Here is a 21,879-nt window from a genome sequence, read left to right on the forward strand (position 1 = left end):
TTTGGACGTGGTTGAAATAGCCTATGAGTAGCCCAGTGCTACAGCTTTACAAAACAAAACAAAAAATCCCTCATTTTCCACCACTGTACACCCCCCCCCCTCTCTCTCTCTCTGTTTGCGCACACGTGCATGTTGGCCCATGTTAAGCCTATTAGAAAAAAAAAATGTTTTAGGGGTCATCTGTGGCCTAGTGGTTAGAGAGTTGGTCTTTCAATCTAGGGGTTGCAGGTTCAAATCCCCCCTGACCTCTCCCTACATCTCCATCCATGGCTGAAGTGCCCTTGAGCAAGGCACCTAACCCCACATTGCTCCAGGGACTGTAACCAATACCCTGAAAAATAATAACTGTAAGTTGCTCTGAATAAATGAAAGCGTCAGCTAAGTGCAATGTAATGTAATGCAATTATCATAATAATAGTAATGATAATGATAAAAGGATGAGGATGAAGAGGAACAACAATCCTGGAATTTTTTAGCTGAGATTCTTTAGGCTTTTTTAGGCTTTATTGGGTTCTTCCCAGCTCAAAAGCAGTTTACCAAACCATTTCAACCAAATATTTGACACAGTTGTAATATTTAGTTCAAATTGGATACAATGACGCCCTCTATTGGTAACTACAAGCAAATTGCTGCTGCAACCTACTGTAGGCTGGCAATGTCCCCTGATTCTTGCACAATGCATGTTTCACTGAAACAGATTTTTTTTTTTACTGTAGGATGCTGACCAAAATAATGTAAAACTGAGAAATAAGAAAAGGTTGCACCATGCATCAACCTTTGTATTACTACACATGGACGTTTCGGCGTTTGTGAATAATAATTTTAAAACAAGTTGATTCATGGTGCGATCTTTTCTTACTTTTCAGTAGAGATGCACCGGATCCTGATTTTTAGGATCCTGCCGGATACCGGATCTACTGCTTAAGATCCTGCCGGATCCGGAACAGGATACCGGATCCTACGAAGGGGTTGAAACACATAGCCAACTCGCACACGTGGGCCCTTTTTATTACGTTGGTGCAAACTTTTTTTAAGACTCATTGGCTTACTACCACACTGCCTTCAACGGCCGCTTCCCAAGGGCTTTCACTCCATGCAGCGATTGGGGTTGTGAAAGACTGACTGAAAAGCCTAGGCTACGTAAAAAGTAGAGATGCCCCAGATCCTGATTTTTAGGTAACTGCCGGATACCGGATCCACTGCTTAAGATCCTGCCGGATCCGGATAGTCTGAAAAACCCTATTATCCTGCCGGATCCGGAACTGGATCTTGGATCCTGTACATCTCTACTTTTCAGTGTCATAATGTTTTCCCATGGCAATCTGGAGTCCTTGAAGTTGGGCACAAATGTTTTGCAGGCATGAAATCTCTGTACCTATGTACAAATTTAAGTGTGGCAAAGACTTAGTAGACATGGTATTCTACGACCCTACTGAAGGCAATTCCAAGTGACAATCCTTTCGGTCTTACAGTCATAATACTAGGACGTTGAGCAAAAAGCAATTAATAACATGCATGAATAACCTATTTGAATAAGGTTGTCTGATTAAATTACATTACTGCTAGTTGACTATTCACTATTCATTCGACTATTCACTGTTCATGGCCATCACACATGTATAAGAGGGGTACATATCAGAACAGGCCAAATTCTTCAGACGATGAAACATGTATGCATTGGAATAGTGTTTCTCAGCGGGGGCAGTACAGACCCCCAGGGGATGTTGGGGAGCTCTAGGGAAAGTTGAGAAGGATTCAGCTTAGAGGGAGCGGTGTTTAGTTGCCATTGAATGGCATTAGTCCATTTAATGTTTTAGTACTAAGGGGGCATTGTCAGGCTTATGATGATGTCAAGGGGGAATTTGTTCAAAAAAGGTTGAGAACAACTGCATTAGAAGAATGGAACAAAATGTATTTTATTTTCACCATACACACGCACGGCAGTGGACTGATTTGGTCGGACAAAAAGCCATCTGACAAGCCTCCCCTTACATAGTACATACAATGTAATGGGCACCCTTCTCCCCGGGCCCGGGACAACTGACCCCTTTGTGCCCCCCTGTTTGTCTCCCTGTACACTGCTTTCTTTGCTAGCAGAGGGAGGCAGTGGAGCATCAGTGCAGTGTAAGTGTTAACCTCATGCAGGCAGCAGCAACAAAATCAAGAAAGACTCTTCTGACCCTGGACACTTCCTCCAGCTTCTGTCCTCCAACATATGTGACATAAAATAGCACCGCTAAAAGAAATAAGAGGCTTAGTTTCCATTGTTACCACCACTCCAAACAGCTGCTGCAATATTCTTCAAATGTCATATCCAAGTAGCCTATCTGTAATGCTGCATAGGCCTGATGTTTCCACCACGTTGACTTTTGTTGCTTTTGTGTGTATCAAGGAGGCCTATACCCCTGTAGGCTACTGCCATTCTACAGTCACATTTCTCTTCTGTTGTTAACATAAAATATTATTGACTTACTTGCGCAACAGTTTGGTTAACTGTTTGGTTATTGTTTTTTTTATTGTTTTAAGTGCTATATAAATAAATGTTTGATTTGATTTGAAATAGTCCAGGCTATGCAGATGTCATGGTTTCAATTATAGGCTATGTTAAAAACAAAAACACAAATAAGTGATTTCCTATGAATGAATAGAAAGTAAAGTGAATGACGTTCTGAATGATATTGTCGATAGACTAATTGTTACTGTGATCCGTAATGGACTTTTTGGTTTATATAGCATGACCAAAGTTAGCCCAGCGGTGGGCAATTTGGCCCAAGGACCACATTGGGTTTAGAATATTGGCAGAAGAGCTGGATAGGCAACTTGACTGTGTCAATAAAAATAAGAAATAATCGGCATGATATTCATGACTCAGCATGAAAACCTGTGAAGGTAAGGACTGATACATTTGAAATTAGATGCATAGGCCTACTGTATGTCTTTTTAGATTTTCACATATGCAAAGATTCAGTTGGAAATCTACAGATGTCTTTAGGCCATGCGTGAGGGCCCTGCCTGCATGCCTAACCTCCAGTCATTGTACTTTAAAAGGACTAGATGTGTTAATATTTTTAATGTTTCTGCAGAGGCTGTTTATCAAAGTTTGTCAAAAAAATTAAATCACAATAACAAACTAAATCAACTAAATTAAATTAAAACAGATAAAACACTTCAGGCACCATGGGCAGGTAATGTAAGCAAGAAAGACAATGACCAATTTCCAGGCAGATTTATTGAGTTGAGTTGAGTATTTTTTATTCCAGTTGAGCAAACAAACATTGTCTCTCTAACACATGGTTTAAAAAAAGCATATTCCCCTCACCTCTTCCCCTACACAGATCACCTCCTATTTCCTTTACAGTGTGTACCTGTGCCCACTACCTCCCCCAAGTGTCCAAATCATGTAGGCAAACCGGAACATAAATAAAAGAAGAAGACTAAACCTATAAAGCAAAGCAAATAACCAAACAAATAACTAGAACATAATATTACCAAAATAATAATAAGTAATGTGAGGAAGACAATAATGAAAACAATGAACAAATTAACTAACACGTTTACCATTGCTCAAAAGAAAAATAGTATAGATCCAACCGTTTTGTTACCACCTATTTTATAACTGATGTCTAAAGTCTATGTTGTGCCACCTGCAACAGTCACTGAAAGTTGATACCATTGAAACTGAAGGCTCAGTAATACAGATTTATGTGATACAAAACCCCCTAATTCCATTTCTGAAGACCTGCACTTCTATATTTTTAGAGAACCCCGTTGTTGGTTTGGTTTACATTTATGTACTTGATAATACATATAAATAGTTATATTACTTAAATAAAATTAAAAAATGTGCAACTTTGATAGCATTGTATTAAATAAAAATTAATTAAGATTATTTTCTGAAAAGGCACTTAAGGGGTTTTGCATCGGAACTCTTCTGATCAAGTCAAGTCAAGTCAAGTCGGTTTTATTGTCAATTTCTTTACATGCACTGGTCATACAAAGAATTTGAAATTACGTTTCTTGCTTTCCCATGCAGACATAGACTAATCTAGGTAAGGACATAGACAGTATAGACATAGACAGTACTCATACATGGACATAAGACAGTATGGACATAGACAGTGCTCATACAGACATTTAAAGTGCAAGACTGGACAACAGAAGACTTGTAGAGAACATACATTAAGAGGAGGTATTTGTTGTGCTTTTTCTAAAAGTCCTTTATAGCGTTCTGACATAGTAATAGTAGCATTTTGAAGAAAAATAAAAATTAAAATAGGTCTATCAAGTACACCAGCAGTAGTGTGTGTGTGTGTGTGTGTGTGTGTGTGTGTGTGTGTGTGTGTGTGTGTGTGTGTGTGTGTGTGTGTGTGTGTGTGTGTGTGTGTGTGTGTGTGTGTGTGTGTGTGTGTGTGTGTGTGTGAGTTGTGTGTCAGTGTGTGTATGTTTGGGTTTAGTGCAGAAAGTGCAGTGTGCTTGTGTGTGTGTGTGTGTGTGTGTGTGTGTGTGTGTGTGTGTGTGTGTGTGTGTGTGTGTGTGTGTGTGTGTGTGTGTGTGTGTGTGTGTGTGTGTGTGTGTGCATGTGCATGTTTTGAGTTAGTGCAGGTTGAAAGTTCAGTCACAAAATAGTAGTGCAGGTGGAATGTTCAGTCACAAATATGGTTGTGGGGATGAGGGGGGGGGGGGGTTGTCAGTGGCCTGGCTGGCTAGAGGCTGACAGTGGAGGGAGAGTGGGTTGAGTGTTCAGTATCTTGATTGCTTGGTGCATGGAGCTGCTTGCAAGCCTGGTGGTACGGGAACGGAGGCGCCTGTACCTCTTTCCAGAGGGCAGGAGGCTGAACAGTTTGTGTGCAGGGTGGCTTGTGTCTTTGATGATCATCAGTGCTTTCCGGGTGAGGCGTGTGGTGTAAATGTCCTGCAGGGAGGGGAGTGGTACTCCAATGATCTTCTTCGCTGTGTTCACAACACGCTGGAGTGTCTTCCTGTTTTTCTCTGTGCAGCTTCCTCCCCACAATGTGATGCAGCTGGACACAACGCTCTCTATGGTTCCTCTGTAGAATGTTGTCATGATGGAGGGTGTAGCACTTGCCTTCTTTAGTTTGCGCAAGAAGTAGAGACGCTGATGGGCCTTCTTCGCCAGTGATGTAGTGTTGGTGGTCCAAGAGAGGTCGTCGCTGATGTGCACTCCAAGGAACTTGGTGCTGCTCACTCTGGTCAGTGGTGGCAGTTGTTTTTGGACCCTCTGAAAATTGACAACAATCTCCTTGGTCTTGTTGACATTCAGCAGGAGGTTGTTGTCTTTGCACCATCTGGCCAGCAGGTCTACTTCTTCTCTGTAGTGAGTCTCATCGCCCTTAGTGATGAGGCCCACCAGTGTTGTATCATCCGCAAACTTCACTAGATGGTTAGTGCTGTGGGTCGTTGTGCAGTCATGTGTCAGCAGCGTGAACAGCAGGGGGCTGAGAACACAACCTTGCGGAGCCCCCATGCTCAGGGTCAGGGTGCTTGAGGTGTTATTCCCTACCCGTACTGCTTGTGGTCTCTGCATCAGGAAGTCCAGCAGCCAGTTGCAGAGGGAGGTGCTGAAACCTAGTTTGTCCAGTTTTCTGATGAGTTGTTGTGGTATTATGGTATTGAATGCTGAACTGAAGTCGATGAACAGCATTCTCACATATGAGTCTTTATTGTCCAAGTGGGTGAGGGCTGGATGGAGGGCAGCAAATTGCATCCTCCGTGGATCGCTTGGCTCGGTATGCGAACTGGTAGGGGTCCAGGGTGGGGGGTAGGGTGGCTTTGATGTGTGACAGGACTAGCCGTTCGAAGCACTTCATGATTATGGGCGTCAGTGCTACAGGACGGTAGTCATTGAAGCATGATGGTGATGATTTCTTCGGCACGGGTATGATGGTAGCAGCTTTGAAAAGTGATGGGATGACTGCTTGCTCCAGAGAGATGTTAAATATGTCTGTGAAGACATCCTTCAGCTCTTCTGCACAATCCTTCAACACTCGGCCAGGTATGTTGTCTGGGCCAGCTGCTTTGCGTGGGTTGATGGTGGCCAGTGTCCTCTTCACACTGGCAGAGGACAGGTACAGGGGTTGATCATGGGGGGAGGGGGAGTTTTCTGTGGATGAGTGTCATTTTGTGCTTCAAAACGGGCAAAGAAACTGTTCAGGTCTTCTGATGTTAGTCTGAAAGCAGGTGGAGACAATGCAATACAATGATGTCTTTAAATTGTATTGCATTTAAATTGTATACATTTATTCAGGACACCCTGAGGGAAAAAAAAACCAAACAACAACAATGGCGACTGGTTCAAGGGCTCTGGACAAACATATGCACCATATGGTGTGTGCTAATTCACCTGTAAAGGCAAATTGCGCCAACACAGTTCTCCAACCAGTGAAATGTAATCACACACTGGACATGATTGAGTTCCTGAATCAGATAAGATGGATATGTAAATACAGTCTGCCCTGGGCTTGTCCACTTATTAAACAAACACAAATGTAGTGGCCTGCCTCTCTTGGGGCAGCATCAGATAAGCTATAATGCATACCGGTGTGGTTGTTGTTGAATTTGATTGTTTTACTATTTTATTTATTGTAGCCCTGGCCCTTACTGGACGCTGTACCTCCAGTGGCACGCTGGAGACATTGAAAAGTTAACTACCATAGTATTACAATACTAAAACATAACAGAGGGCCAGTAATGCACTACGGCTTGGTCATTGCACTTCTGGTAACAGCACATTTATAACGCTGCTGTCAGCTGTCAGAAGAATTGATTTTGAGACTAAATAAAGTTCTTTGGATCGTCATGTGTGATAATATGCCTTGCCTTGTTTCAAGCAAGCGATGGCATATGTAACCTAGATACACATATCAGAATACCTGGAACTTATTACAAAATATTATATATGTTATAACCACAGCTGTGTGGATTTGGCCCTGTATCTGAGTCATGGGTAAGTGGTTAGGGCTTAGCGCCAAAGGTTACCGGTTTGACTCCCGACCTGCCAGGTTGGTGGGGGGAGTTATTAGCCAGTGCTCATCCCCATCCTCCTCCATGACTGAGGTACACTGAGCATAGTACCATCCTGCTACACTGCTCACTTTTGGGCATCATTGGGGGCTGCCCCCTTACACGGGTGAGGCACAAATGCAATTTTGTTGTGTGTCGTGTGCAGTGTTCTCTTGTGTGCTGTGGAGTGCTGTGTCATAACGACAATGGGAGTTTGGAGTTTCCCAGTTGGGCTTTCACTTCACTGTATTGTTAGGTAGCCTCTTAACTGCAGATGGGGTCATCGGCATGCCTATTCACTATTTGATGAAAACACTCAACTACATCATAACAACATTGCTATGACAGTACCGAGAGCCTTAAAGGGACACTGTGTGAGATTTGTAGTTGTTTATTTCCAGAATTCATGCTACCCATTCACTAATGTTACCTTTTTCATGAATACTTACCACCACCAAATTCTAAGTGTTCAGTATGACTGGAAAAATTGCACTTTTCATACATGAAAAGGGGGATCTTCTCCATGGTCCGCCATTTTGAATATCCTGAAATAGCCATTTTTAGCTGCAAAAATGACTGTACTTGGGCCATACTAGAAAATATTAGTTTATTACTTAGTAAACTTTCATGAAAAGATCAAATTTGGCAAAAGGCAACCCAGTTTCAATGATCAGCATAGTTGCAGTACCTTTTTTGACCATTTCCTGCACAGTGTCCCTTTAAGTAACAGATTAAGACATAACCATTTCAATTTTGGTGACAGTAAGGTTATAACACAGGCTCTGCGCTAAGGGGTTAACATGTTCTTAGTAAGGGGTATTAATCGTATGGGTTTCCCCTTCATGGTTGCAGGGATGGATTATGACGCCATGGGTCCCTGGGCCAGAGGAGTCAAACAAAATTCATCTTCTGTGTGAATTCTATGCAATATTGATGTCTTTCCCATTTGTTAAGCACTCTGAGCTGCATGCCTTGTATGATATAGTGCTATACAAATACAGTTATTATTATTCTGTGTGAATTCTATGCATTGAGTCAGATAACATAGCTTACAAGTTGAATAAATGAAGAAGTCTCTCACAGTGGATTGCATATATTTGTTGGCTTCTAAAACAGCAACTGGTACAAGCAGAAGGACATGTTTTTTTTCAGTAGAGCTCACAGATGGAGAAAAGTGCACTATCATGCAATAATACAAAAAACGCACATAACACCAAATTAAAAACAGACAGAAAGATACTGAGTGGCATTCATACAAAAAAACAACAATTGCTAACAAAAACAATCAAACAAAATGAACAAAATACAATGTAGAAGATTCAGTTAAAAATGTACACACGACACATCCACACATTTCTTCTTCTCACTGAACCTCAACTTTTCACTGAATGCCTGCCTTCAGGCCACAATTCTCAGCACAAATGTTGACCACACCCATTATTGTAATGGTGCAAATGATTTCTATCCTACTGTCTTTCAAGGAATCTAAATGCAACGTGAAGGTAAATGTAAATGTAAAACATTATGTATAAACCACTAGTATTGGATGAAGAATGAACAGTTGCCATAACTAGAGGAGAAAGGGGAAGGGGGAAAGAATGTCAATAGCACAGGGTGGCTGTGATTTGATGCCAAAATGGACATGGCGGCTTTGTGCAATAGGCTAATAAGGCTTTAGTTGGACAGTAGTATAGTTGAGTATCAGTTGTAGTAGAAATGCAGAATAGACTATAAGCCTAGTGATCTATAATATTCAGAATGACTAACTGGTTTTGACAGGCTTGTGACATTCGCCTACCCCTACCCCTACCCCACCCACCCGGTACCCCTCGCACGCTACAGAGTGCCACGATTGGCCCTCTCCACTATCTTCTCCTCCTTCCTCTGACGACACACAACAAAGCGGCTAAGTGGCGGAAAACAGAGGTACTCTTTCATCAGAATAAGTCAGACTTCGGCGACAACAAACCAGGACGACCATGGCTAGTGAAACTATGGAAATGAACGGGGGAGCCGACGGCGACAGTGGAGGAGAGGTAAGCAATTTGATCACTATGAGGAGACAACTGCATATGCTATAACTGGAACGGGCAGCGAGATTGAACGGAATGTCCCATGCCATGGCTGCAGCGCATTGGTAACGTTGGGTTCAGAGTCCGGCAAGCATTTTGGACTTAGGTTACTCTCCAGTTAGGCTTTTGTTAATACGAACTTGTTAATCTTGTGCTACTTGCCTGATATTAGTGCCTGTTGTTGCGCTATGTAATAGCATTGGCATTCACAAAGCAGAGCGCACGAATACAGGGCTGACTAAATGAACCGTGAAATTCCTTTACGGAAGTCAATGATAGTATACACAAACAGGGCTATATCTCATTAACCATATAGACACAAGACACCGAAAGGAACTACAATGTAGCCTATTGTTGCCGATTTAAATTGGCTAAGCGCGTTTTCCGCTTAATGTGCGTGCGGAGTTGTCATGGGAATGGGTGAGTCAACCTCCCATCGCACTGCAGCTCTCTCATCCCCGACTCAGGATGTTTAGGTCACTCGCGGAATGAATTAGATCCACAACCTCAGCAGCCGGCACACTCTGTAATTTGTGTATGACAGAATATATAATTTACCACCAGATCTGACTTTTATTCCATTTCAACCCCCATTATTTTTGGTTGTTTTTTGTTTACGTTTTTTGGTTTTACGCATTTTACGCAATTTATTAAGGCCGGGTGTGACCGTTCAGGTGGTGGAGAATGTATAGCTTCATCTGTGGTGTCGTAAAACTGGGCCAGTCTCCCAGTTCCATAGGAGCTACAATGTTGTCATTCATGGGTTTGAAAGCCCACCTGTCTTTAAGCAGGGCTGAAGTCATAACCACGTGCCTGCGCTGCAGGGAAAACCCACTGGATGCACGGGTTGGCCAAGTGCCAAGTATTAACCTGTAAGACCTTCTTACATTAATAGACTGCAACTCTTGTGCTTAGGGCCCTCGCCGCTGACATCCTATACAGTGTTAATCTTTAACCTATGTATGCTATTTATAATATCCGTCTAAACGTGTAAATAAGAAGCTAGAGTTTGGCCTTGACATACAAAAAAAGTTTGTATATTTCGTGTTTATAGTAAAGGCAAGCAAACATTTCCATCCTGTAGTTTGAAGCAGAGGTTAGTCAGTTGTTCTGTAAACAAATGTGGTCTGACTGGGTGGACACGATACGTCAAAGTCTGCCCTACTTACCACATGCACCACCTCAATGCTGCTACTGTAGGCTATGCCATGCCGTAATCGCTCCATATTCTGGACTATTGCTCAGTGTTAAAAGCAAAGAAAGATTACGTGATTGTGAAGGCAGTGGCCATCTAAACAATCAGACTGGCGGCATGTATGCCACTACGTCACTGTGGAAAGGTGATCACCTTAGTTAGTTAATAATAGAAAGCATTTCTGGGTGAGTGGGGGAAAGGACAGCCTGTTGGTCCAGGCATTTTTGTCTGCCGGCCCGGGTCAGTCTGCCATATCTTAACCAGTTGAGGTAAAGGAAGCAGTGTGCTCAAACAGTTAGACGCAGAAAGAATTCTGATAAAGAGAAAAAAGCAAGTAGATAACAAAGAAAGCGAGAAGGATAGAGAGAGAGAGAGAGAGAGAGGAGGTCAAGTTACTCGAAAGATGGGCTGTGTGGTGGTGAGTGGATCCGAAAAGAGGAGAAAGTGAAGGTGCACCTTGAGATAACTGACGGATAACGGTCTCAGGGAGTGGACTCGTAAGGGAGTGGACACGCAAGGCAGCAGGCTTGTGGATATTGTGAGGGAGCGTCTGTCTGATCTGATGTTTTCCTGTGTGTCCGCTGCCAAGCCTGGAACAAGACCCCTGTTGTTAGACTAGCAGACCCAGCAGCAGACCTAGAGCTCTTCACTGAAGTGCTCAGGGGACAGAGAATCACAGAGACAGAAGTGTGGATGAGTGGAGCTTCTTAAAGTGATGACTACGTCTGCATCATGGGTTAGTTAAACCACCATCTCCGCCCCTCGAGACCTCCACAGCCAGTGTTGGCCAGGGAGTACCTCCACTTGGTATGTACTCAGCCACTGGTAGTGTTGGGGCCTATTACTATGAAGTTGATTCAGGAGTAAATCAGGTTAAGTGAAGAGGTAGATCATCTAATAGAAGAGCCTGGTGTCCTCTTAACTTAACCTGGTTTACTCCTGAACCAGCTTTGTAGTATAGGCCCCTGGTGTGGTGCTTTGGTGTGTGTGTGTGTGTGTAGTTAAGTAATAGACATGCTTGCTCATGCACGTTTTGCTGCTGAAAATTACATACTTGAGTGTGCAGACGGAGACACAGAGACAAACTGTGTTTCCCAGTGTGAATTGTGGCCTGGTGTGTCTGATTGGTGCAACGTGACTCTGAAATGTAATGGATAGCTAAGGAATCACAAAGGGGCCTGTTATCAGTTATCAGGTTACCTGAGAAGACAATGAGTGTCATGAGCCAGTAGTTTCCAGATGCAGAGGTCTGGGTAAACAAGCAAACTAAAACACTACTTCAGTTCTTCGCTCTGACAATAGTGGGATGGTACCACCTTGACCAGGGCCAGAATATGATTCCATGGGCCCCCCGGGCCCACCAGACAACAAGAAAGTGCCCCTTCCATGGGGCGTTGCCAGTCTATAAAAAGATTCAAGAATTCAGGCCAGAATTTAGAGAGTTGTTGGGGGTTCAGGGGCATGTCCTCTGATAACTTTTGAAAATAGAGTTGTTTAAAGTGGGATGTTAACACAATAATGTGAATGGGAATATAGAGGCTTGCCCTAAAGGGACCCCTTGGCTCTTGGGGCCCCTGGGTCTGGGCCCGGCAGGCACGTGCAGTAATCCATCCTTTACCATGACAACCACCACCACAACCACCATCACAACCACCACCACCACCAGTACTCTCACTGGAGGGGGAGTGGAAGGAAGTGGGCTGGACATTGGGCCTATGCCACCTCCAACCCACCCCCCACCCCTTCACACTTCCTCCTTCTCATGCCGAAACCTCACTTACTTCCTGTGAACCGTCATCAGCACTTTTCCATTTCCTTCAAAAACACCCTGTGAAGTTTTCAGTGAAGTCAAATCCAATGTAGTTGTTCTTAATGATGAGTGCGGTGTTAAGAGAACTTCCCTCTTAGGTCATCATGGGAGAAGTTTCACTACTTCATGCATTCATTTATGAAGGGGGAAATACAATATATCAGAAAGTGTGGTCACTAGTAAAAACATGTGACCAACCACATATTTTAATGGCACTTTATGCAAGTGCAGTAGCCTCTTAGTGCAGATGGGGTCACCGGCGGGCCTATTCACTATTAGCTGAAAATACTCAACTACATCATAACAACACTGTTATGACAGTACCAAGACCCTTAAGTAACAGATGAAGACATAGCCATTATCATTTTGGTGAGAGTAAGGTTATAGCATAGGCTCTGCGCTAAGGGGTTAAGTACGAAACCCCCTCCAAATACTCCAAGACTGTCATACAGTGTGTTTTGAGGAAGCTGTGCATAACACAGTCTCAGCACAACAACTTCCACGGAATCACTAGTGACTGTCAATTCTGACCCTTGCTATAGAAATCGGGGTATTGCTGACGAATGTACTAGGGAATCACAGAGTAACTCAAGATGAGGCAGGAACTTTGATACTGTTCCCTTGTCAGAAAATAACAGCTTTACAATACAGTAATAGTGGAATGCACTGTACTTTACACCTCTTCCCCCTTTCCACTGACTGCTCTCAGTTTCATTGTGAATGTGTGTAATGTAACTTGTACATGTAAATGGTAACAACAAAAGGCATTCTATTACTCTACTCTACTCTATTTTATTCTTTCCCATGTGATCTTATTTGATTTGATTTCATTTCATTTCCCAGAACATTCGCCAGTCATGGTGGGCAGGGGTTAGTGGTACCAAAGATGTCATAGGAGCACTGTGCCCATTACTTATCTCTCTTTTGTTGTCTTTATCTGCTGTAGTGTTTGCTGTCTCCCTGCCTGTATATTTACTGTACTAGCTATAGAGCTGCAATATTGTCTATATTTCTAATAGGCTGGTATGTGCATGGCAATAAATGAAAGCTTAGCAAGCTTATTACAAGCATAACAAGTTAAAAAAATCTGATCAATAAAAAATGGCTGGCTACATGGACACCTCATAAATAAAGTCTAAATATTCTAAGTTCTAATTCAAAAGAACTAGTTATTAGGTGGTGTTAAATTAAGATTGACTTAGTAAGTGAAGAATTCTTGCACACCTCCTTAGTCAGGTGCGTAGGAGTGGAACCCCTAGGTCACCAACGTTAAAGCAAAAGAAAAAAGAAAAAAGTTTTGAATTGCTTGAAGAAGGTCAGTAGACCGAAACGTTGCATTAAACCATGCAAATGTGAACAGTGTGCGGGAGCTTTTTTTGCTTTAAAATTAAGATTGACAAAATGCTATTAGCTTGCTAAGATTTCATTTTTGCAGTGTAGGTTTATGTTATATCTGCACCTGTGTCCTGCCCATACAGGGAAGTGGATGGATAAGGGAGCTGTGTGTACCTTTACACTGCAATCGCGTGCAGTGCTTTACAATATCTGTCTAACAGGCAAACAAATCTTATAAGGCATAATGTATCAATGAGACAAGGTATGGTACAACCCAGTGCCTACTGCGGGATTATGTGTCAGTGTTTATTCATGTATGAAGATTGGAAATGAAAAGGTTAAGGAGTCCCTCAAGTATGAACATGTTATGTCACGTTATATTCACAGACTGTGTACACTTGGTTCTCGCCATCAATAGACTTCATGCTGTGCCAGTGTTTTCAACTGTGTCACTCAAAACATTGGTCTAAACTTGAAGCAAGTTTTAGATTTTACGCTAATTTCACACCAAGCAGGGAAGTCACCAAATACAGGCTCTTAGCCCATTAAGACCAAACGGGTCTCAAAAAAACTGAGCAGAATAGTTGATGTTGTTAGATATGCATACATGCTGAAAGGTTAATACCCACAGATTACTGTTTTAATGGGTTAAAACATCACAGAGATGTCACTGCAATAAACTAATCTAATAATCTCTCTCTCTCCCTCCCTCTCTCTTACCCTAATTCATCCACCTCTCTCTCTCTCTCTCTCTCTCTCTCTATTCTCTGTCTCTCTCTCCCATTTCTCCATCTCTCTCACTCTCTCTCTTTCTCCCATTTCTCTCTCTCTCTTACTGTCATTCCTCCATATCTCTCTCTCTCCCTCTCTCTCTCGTTCTCTCTCCCTCCTCCAGGTTCCTCGTGCCGGGCGTTGGCCTCGAGGTCGGCGGTCTACTCCGCTGAACATGAACCACTATGCCAATAAGAAGAGTGCCGCTGAGAGCATGCTGGACGTTGCTCTGCTGATGGCCAACGCCTCCCAGCTGAAGGCGGTGCTGGAGCAGGGCTCAGACTTCACCTTCTACGTCCCCCTCATCACACTCATCAGCATCTCACTCATACTGCAGGTTGTGGTCGGGGTGATGCTCATCTTCATAGGTCAGTAATGAGGGGGGGGGGGGGGGGGGGGGTGGTATTGGGATCTGTGGGCTGGGGAAATGGTGGGGTCATTCCATGGTGGGGGCATGGAGGGGTATACTGGTCAGAGTGCTGCTCATATTCATAGGTCAGTAAGCTGTTGTGAATGTGTTCTATTGCAACAGTTGAGGACAAATACTAATGTTAAACAAACTCGGAGTACACCAAACTGCTCAGAGGTTTTGTTTCGGAACCCTGGTCAGAGTACCCGTACTATTGCACTTTCCCAAGGCGGAGGGATGGGGGGATGGGGGAATGGAGGGTGGGTGCACACTAGCATCTCAACCATACTGCAGGTACTGGTCGAAGAGATGCTCATCTTTATTGGTCAATAATGTGAAGGGGAGCGATAAGAATGGGGGAAGTGAGGATGATAGAGATGGAGGACTGGGGAAATGGTGGGATGGGGGAAGGTGTAACGGTGGGATGGGATGGGGTAGTTATAGGGAGCAGGTAATGGAGGGTGGTGGTGGTGGTGGGGTGCGGTCAGGTGCTGGCTCACTCACACTACAGGTGCTGGTGGCCGTGCTACTTGTCTTCATGGGTCAGTAATGTGTTTGGGGGTTATGATAGGGATTAGCATAGGCAAGAAATGGTGGATGCGGGAGGGGTGCTGCTGCTGCTGCTGCTGCTGATGTGGGGGCAAGGATGGAGTAGGAGGAGACTGGGCTTGGAGGAATTGGGGATGCTACACTGTTTGTGATACTGTGTTTCACAATGGTAACACTATTTTATCTGCCCCTGTTACAGCACTTGGTTACAATTTAACAAATTCTACACCAACACTATAGCAAAATTATGTATTTACAGTGTAATGCATGACTAAGGTTAGTATAGTACACCCGCACACTTGCCATGCTGCTGGAAACGACCGTTTTGGTGGAAGATCTAGAATCTACTGTCTTTGGCTGGAGTGAAAGGGATGAGGGAATGCTGGGAGTGAGTTTATGGAACCCTGGAATGTGCTTTCTTTTTCCCAGACTGGGAATGTGCGCTCTACAGTTACTACGTAAACACAAAGGTTCTCCCAGCAGCACTGTCACCGCAGCTTTGTAAACATCAGCAATGTCTGCACCAGCACAGCCAACGGGAACAAGCTTTGGAACTAGACAGTGTCATCATTCTCATGTCTTACATTGTTATTATTTAATTAAATACAGAGACACGGATGCAAGCTTGCGCAGGAATTCAATCAGCACAGCTATCTCAAGCTCAGAACTATGTATGTTCCTATTGATAAAAATCACTGCACGAGCAAAAGGCATGCAGGCACTTGATAGAGAATGTTTTTCAGAGCAAGGCCTATTGTTAGGGAAGAGTAAACATAGCTGACTGAGTAATAAAGAAACTGTTTGATACACTAGCAGAAGAGTAGGTAGAGCTCTACTTGTATCTCTCACAATCAACTTTTGCTTTTTGAAGCAATGTTCAAAAAAGACTGAAGGAAAAAGACTGAAGGAAAAAGGCTGTTGGGCTGATGCGCTTTGTTGATTTTTAATGCTTTTGCCCACACAAAAAAGTTTGTTTTTTACTCCTTCAATCAACTGAAGTGCCTGCCAACTGAAGTGCCAGCATCTTTTTCCTTCAGTCTTTTTTGTCTAGTAATGAACTGATTGAGAGGACATAATCCAAGCGTAACAGTTTCCTAATGTCTCCAGGGCTGAGGGATCACAGGCATTGGCGTCCCTGAAATCAGGCAGGGGACCGTGTAGGCCATGTTAAACATTTATAGTATAATAGTTAGGCGAGGCGTAATACATTTGGAATGTTGGCAATTTCAGGCATGGAGTTATATTTTGTTTCTGCCCTGCATTTTGGCTAAACTGCGTGTGTATGTGCGACACGGATAGAAAGGACCAGATGTGCTCTGAATAATGGGGAGTTTCAGTTCTCTCACACTCAGCTGTTAACAATCAAAAGAAACGCCCACATCTCCCTTAAGGGTTAGACCACTAAACCTCCACGCTGGCAGCCTGGGACCCTGTCAGATATAGCCGACTAGCCCTTCTCAGAATTAATAGATATCTACTGTAGTCTGAGTGGATTTTTTTGTTGTCCATCTCTACGCTTCCTGCATTGTAATTGGATGCGGCAGTAGAGTGAAAGACAGGAAATGATGTAGATGAGGGAATAGGGGAGGACGAGGATTCCTAAACGACCGACCTTGAGTCAAAACTCCACTTCCTGGATTTATGGGCGTCTCTTGGACCTCTGCTCCCCTCGCTTCTGTTGTCTTTTTCAAGTTGGCCCGTCTGAGACATTAGTTTCTATTGTTGAGGCCATAAATCGAAGCTCCACTGTTATGCTGGTCCAGGTCTTTTTCCTCTCTGTCCCCCTTTCAGCTTTAGTTCACAAGTGGAGGGCACCATTGTTTCTGGCCTGGCCTGGCTGAACCTTTACTGCACTCTCAAGTGAGGGAAGTCCAAACCACAAAACCACCATAGCCTACTATTGTTACAAACTGCAATCTAAAAGCCAGCTTGAATGGCCAGAGGACTAGTTGGATAGTGGAATTATCAAATAAGTGTCAGTAATCAAAACTCATGGTGTCAGTCATTTTGATTGTGTAAGATTTTGATGAATCAGGGTGTGACTGCAGAGGGATCACAGATTCAGCTAAAAGTTATCCAGTGAAATGGTTTACCAGAAAAAGTTATCCAGTGAAATGGTTTACCAGAAAAAGTTATCCAGTGAAATGGTTCAAGTGTACCACTACTGTGTTGGCTCGACGGAAACAGGGGCCCAACAGGAAGTAGAAGGGTAAAATACAGTATATGGGGATGCAGTAGAACGGAACACAATAGAATTCAACTGCACCTCACACCACACCCTCCTAAATAAACACAGCTGAACTGGTGAAACTTTTGTCAGACATTTATAGCCTTTCATTGAACTGGATGGAAACAGAATCTGGTTCAAGTTTCTAGTTGATGAGGGGATGTGCAAATTGTTCCATTAATATTGTGAAATGCAAGCTTTTATTAGCACAAAATCACACAATCATTTGTTTCTGCTTTCTGTTTCGGTCATAAAAGGAACTGCAATGTGCATCAAATCAAAACACTGTTGATGTTATGTCATCCTGGAGTTTTGACCAGCGTATCTCAAAGTTCAGATCAGGGACCAATTCCCTTATTTAAAAAAAAGCTTAAACACCACTCAACCCCCGCGCACACACACACACACACACACACACACACACACACACACACACACACACACACACACACACACACACACACACACACACACACACACACACACACACACACACACACACACACACACACACACACACACAAACACCAAGTTTAACCAAGTGAAGTTACATGTAGACAACGCTATGTAAATGCATGGATTGGTGCAGAATCTGAAATACATCCTAAATGTTTATAAATACACAGTATAAAAGCAGTCTCTCCTTTTTCAATCTGTTAACTGACATTTTGAGTTTTCGAACACAGCACCTGTGGTACCTGATCACACTTTCAGAAATACTGGTATGGGCACACACAAGCACACAGCCTGATAGCCATAATGTTTACAAATAAGTAAATATTAACTAGAAATTACAATGGAGTAACTAATAGCTGTGAATGCTTTTAGTTTGGTTGCGTGTTCTGGCTGACAAACAACTCTTGTTACTTGGCAACAGATTTATCAGTGACCTAAACAAAAGAGGATTCCACAATGTAGCCCCTTAACACGTCGTTCCACCACTGGAACATAGTAATAGTCATTTGAAAAAACTTAACTACTATAGCACTACACTACTTCTATGACAAAGTGCACAGGGCCTTTAGTAATACATTACGACTTAGTCATTGCCATTCTGGCAGGACTGGACTGGGTACGAAAAACAGCCTGGGCATTTATGTCCTTGAACGGCCCCCAGACGCCCGCTTTTCTACGACATTATCAGTAGCTCAGTCCACTCTCTTTTGCATATTAAAGAAACACCAATGGGTCGCCTCATCTAAATCGAGGCCCGACCTCTAAGGAAAGAAAGCAAACAAAAACAACAGCATTGGCCCCTGAGAACTGTCGGCCCACCGGGAAAATGCCCTGTATGCCAGATGACCAATCAAGCCCTGCATTCTGGTAACAGCTAATTTATAACAGGGGCCATGTCTCGCATTCATGTCTACAAAGTGGCAGTGCTCTAAGATGTTACACATGTGGATATTTTTGAAAACGCCTGTTTTGGCCCCTCGTTTAGGCCGACACCTAAGCAGTTTCCCTTTTAAAATATACACTTTATGGGTCTAAAATACACCTGTCACAATTGCTTATTTATTTGTTATCTCCATGTCATGTTAACACGTAAATGAGTAATAAAATATCTGTGTTTCAAAATATCCACATACAGTATGTGTGAACGGCGTCTAAGTGGTTTTTTTGTTGGTGTGTTCCAGTGAAGTGGAACCTGAATGATGAGAGTAAGCACTACCAGCTGAACGTGCTGGAGAACATCACCACGGCTCTGGTCTTCATCATCGTGGTTGTCAACGTCTTCATCACAGCTTTTGGAGTGCAGCGGCCCAAAGTCAGCGCGTAACCAGGACAACAGCAAGACCCCTGTGTAGAAATAAGCACAGGTAATACACACAACCGCACGCACGCATGCACACGCGCGCGCGCACGCACGCACTCACACACACACGCACACTCTTGCTCTCTCTTTCACATACACACATGCACACACACACAAAAACACAGGACCCCTGTCTGGGAATAGGCTAGGTTAACACATACACAAACTGCCCGGTTCTGCCATGTCTTGCAATGGAAAAGGCTTTCAAATGGCGTGTCAATGAATATACAGTATTTCCTCTATCTTTGTTGACACAGCGGAACCATTGTATGATCACCTGGCACATTTTACCTTCATTCCAACAGTACATACATACTGTGTGTGTGTACCTTACCTTTTGTGTGTGCAGTACATGTACTGTGAGTTTACACAGGATACACATCTACCGTTATATTCAATTTTCACAGGACACAGAAAAAGCTGCAGGCATGGACAAAATGAAGGACACTTAGCAGACATCATTTTGTAAACCAAAGACTCTGAAATCGACTGTTGTTCTCCGAGATGCCTGCGACCCACAATGCCTCTTTCGCATTTCATCGTCATCATCATCACACACTATTATCACCCCCACCCCCAATCTAGCATGACTGAGATTATGTACTTATGAGTTAGATATAAGTATATGGTCAAGAAACATATTTATTTTATGTCGGAAATATGAAGTTTGTTTTGTAATACTGCCTTCTGTTATTGTTTTGTATGTGTTTTATATTTTGACTTCCTGTATAGCTTTCTGCCTATGGTGCCGTTACGAGAATACACACATGGATACAGTACATATCACACCAACAGCCTTCAGCCAACCAGCATTCAGAGGCTACTATCTAGTGCTGCATACGTCTTCCAGCCATTCAATTAGTTAATTATTAAATTAGCTGATTCTAATTGGCCCAAGTTCATAATTGTAGTTGCCTGTGCTGAGTCCAGAGATGTGGTCAGGTGATATAGATTACATGATACTGGATATTAGCGTCTGGTCACAGGTTGGACATGACTGGAAACCAGTCAGGCTTTATGAAAAGTGCATGTTTGCACTTTACGTGCATCAAGGCAATACAACAGGCTGTCCCATGACAAGAAACAAATCATGTGTGTATCCATTGGAGAGATGTTCTGTTTGTGACATGTACTGTGTACCTTTCCTGATGACAATGCAATTGAATGCATTACTTTTTGCTCTAGTATATTACTACACACACAGCTGTTAGCTTAGTTAGTCAGGTTTCTTTACTGCACTTGCTCTAATATTGTTTCAAAGCGCACAGTGAAGCTTTATATACCCCATATGCCTACCAACCAAGCATCACTCAAAGTTACCAAACAGGAGACATGCACAATGCTCATGTTTCATTGTGTTTTCACTTGTAGTATGCTGCTGCTCTATCATTTAAAAAACAGACATTGAACAGTGCAGAGGATATTTGCTGGATGTGTGAATGGCACACGGCAATACGATCAGGCAGGTACGGTAAACCCAAAAAAGTAAAGAATACACGCACATAGGTGCTGGACCAAACAGACAACCCAAAATGCTCCCAAATATTTAATGGTAAGACGTTTCGGATGCTCAAGTTGCACTTTTGAGAGCGAAGAACAGTGTTTTTGAGATTTATTGTTTTCTTTACAAAAGCTCCACCATGGAGGCTTGAAGGGTGCATCCTGTTGGCAGGGTCACTTGGCAGCTTTGGCTGGGCCCGATACAAAGATGAGTGGAGGTGCAAAACGCACACCAGAAACAGAGGTGCTGGCAAACAGTAAAAACACTTGTAGGAGGAGAGAAGTGCCGCACACTCTCGAGTTAAGTTTTTAATGTGACAACGTTTCGGCCTGTCGGCCTTCCTCAGGTCACATGTGCCCGGTACAAAGTCATCTGAAAGGTCCCCCTATTCAAAACATACAATGTAATGTGAACCCACTTCTTTTGCCCGGGACAACTGAACTGATCCCTTTGCTTCCCTGTCAGCTTCTCTGCCTGTTCGTACTATGGACAAAAAAATGTGGCTTTCTCATTTGTAGTAAATAAGAGCGAAGACTTGCCGTAAAAGTCAAGGTGGTCCAAAGAGGACAACATGACCTCTTCAGATGCTGTTTCGACAGTACATACTGCATTGCCTTCTTACGTACTGTTTTACCCTCTGATGGCCTCTCCACATAGTGCTACATGTATGTCTGATGATCTCTTCAGGAAGCAAGGATATTGTTGCGCTTAAGATATGTCCACGTGTGTGGACCTGTTTAGAACCGTTCAAAGGAGAGCACAGGTTCACACACTGAAGAAAGACACTAAGGTCAAGTGCAAGGAGTGAAAAAAAAATCCTTGTGTTTGACCTTAGTGTCAGTGTGCAAACCTGCTCTCACCCTTGAACTGATCATCTGTTCACACAAACTGCTACGCATCCAATGAGAGAGGGCTGTCTCTGTTCATCTGTTCAGTGATATGCCTTTGATGAATTCTATGCAAATCATACTGATCTCATTTCATTTACTCCTCAGGATTAGCGTTAGCAGTTTTACATCTTTTTAGTGTTTTGTGTACTCCTATGTCTCATTGTAGTATTGTTTGTACAGTATGCGTGTTTTTTTATATGGACCAAATTATTTAGTATCAGTGTTACGTTTACAAGTTGACTATTCTTTTTGTATGATTATATCTCCTTATTAAACATTTTGTT

General features: G+C 43.0%; 1 protein-coding gene across 1 annotated transcript; it reads left to right on the forward strand.

Moving 5' to 3' along the window:
- The first annotated feature begins 8,919 nt into the window (after nucleotides 1-8,919).
- On the forward strand, nucleotides 8,920-21,873 carry ninj1 (ninjurin 1). Its single transcript, XM_063215323.1, has 4 exons — nucleotides 8,920-9,056; nucleotides 14,328-14,571; nucleotides 19,026-19,208; nucleotides 19,612-21,873. Exons 1-3 carry the CDS (start codon nucleotides 9,000-9,002, stop codon nucleotides 19,166-19,168), a joined length of 444 nt encoding a protein of 147 aa, XP_063071393.1. The 5' UTR covers nucleotides 8,920-8,999; the 3' UTR covers nucleotides 19,169-19,208; nucleotides 19,612-21,873.
- The last annotated feature ends 6 nt before the right edge of the window (nucleotides 21,874-21,879 follow it).

Source organism: Engraulis encrasicolus, chromosome 14 (assembly GCF_034702125.1).
Source record: "Engraulis encrasicolus isolate BLACKSEA-1 chromosome 14, IST_EnEncr_1.0, whole genome shotgun sequence".
In the NCBI taxonomy this organism is placed as follows: Eukaryota; Metazoa; Chordata; class Actinopteri; order Clupeiformes; family Engraulidae; genus Engraulis; species Engraulis encrasicolus.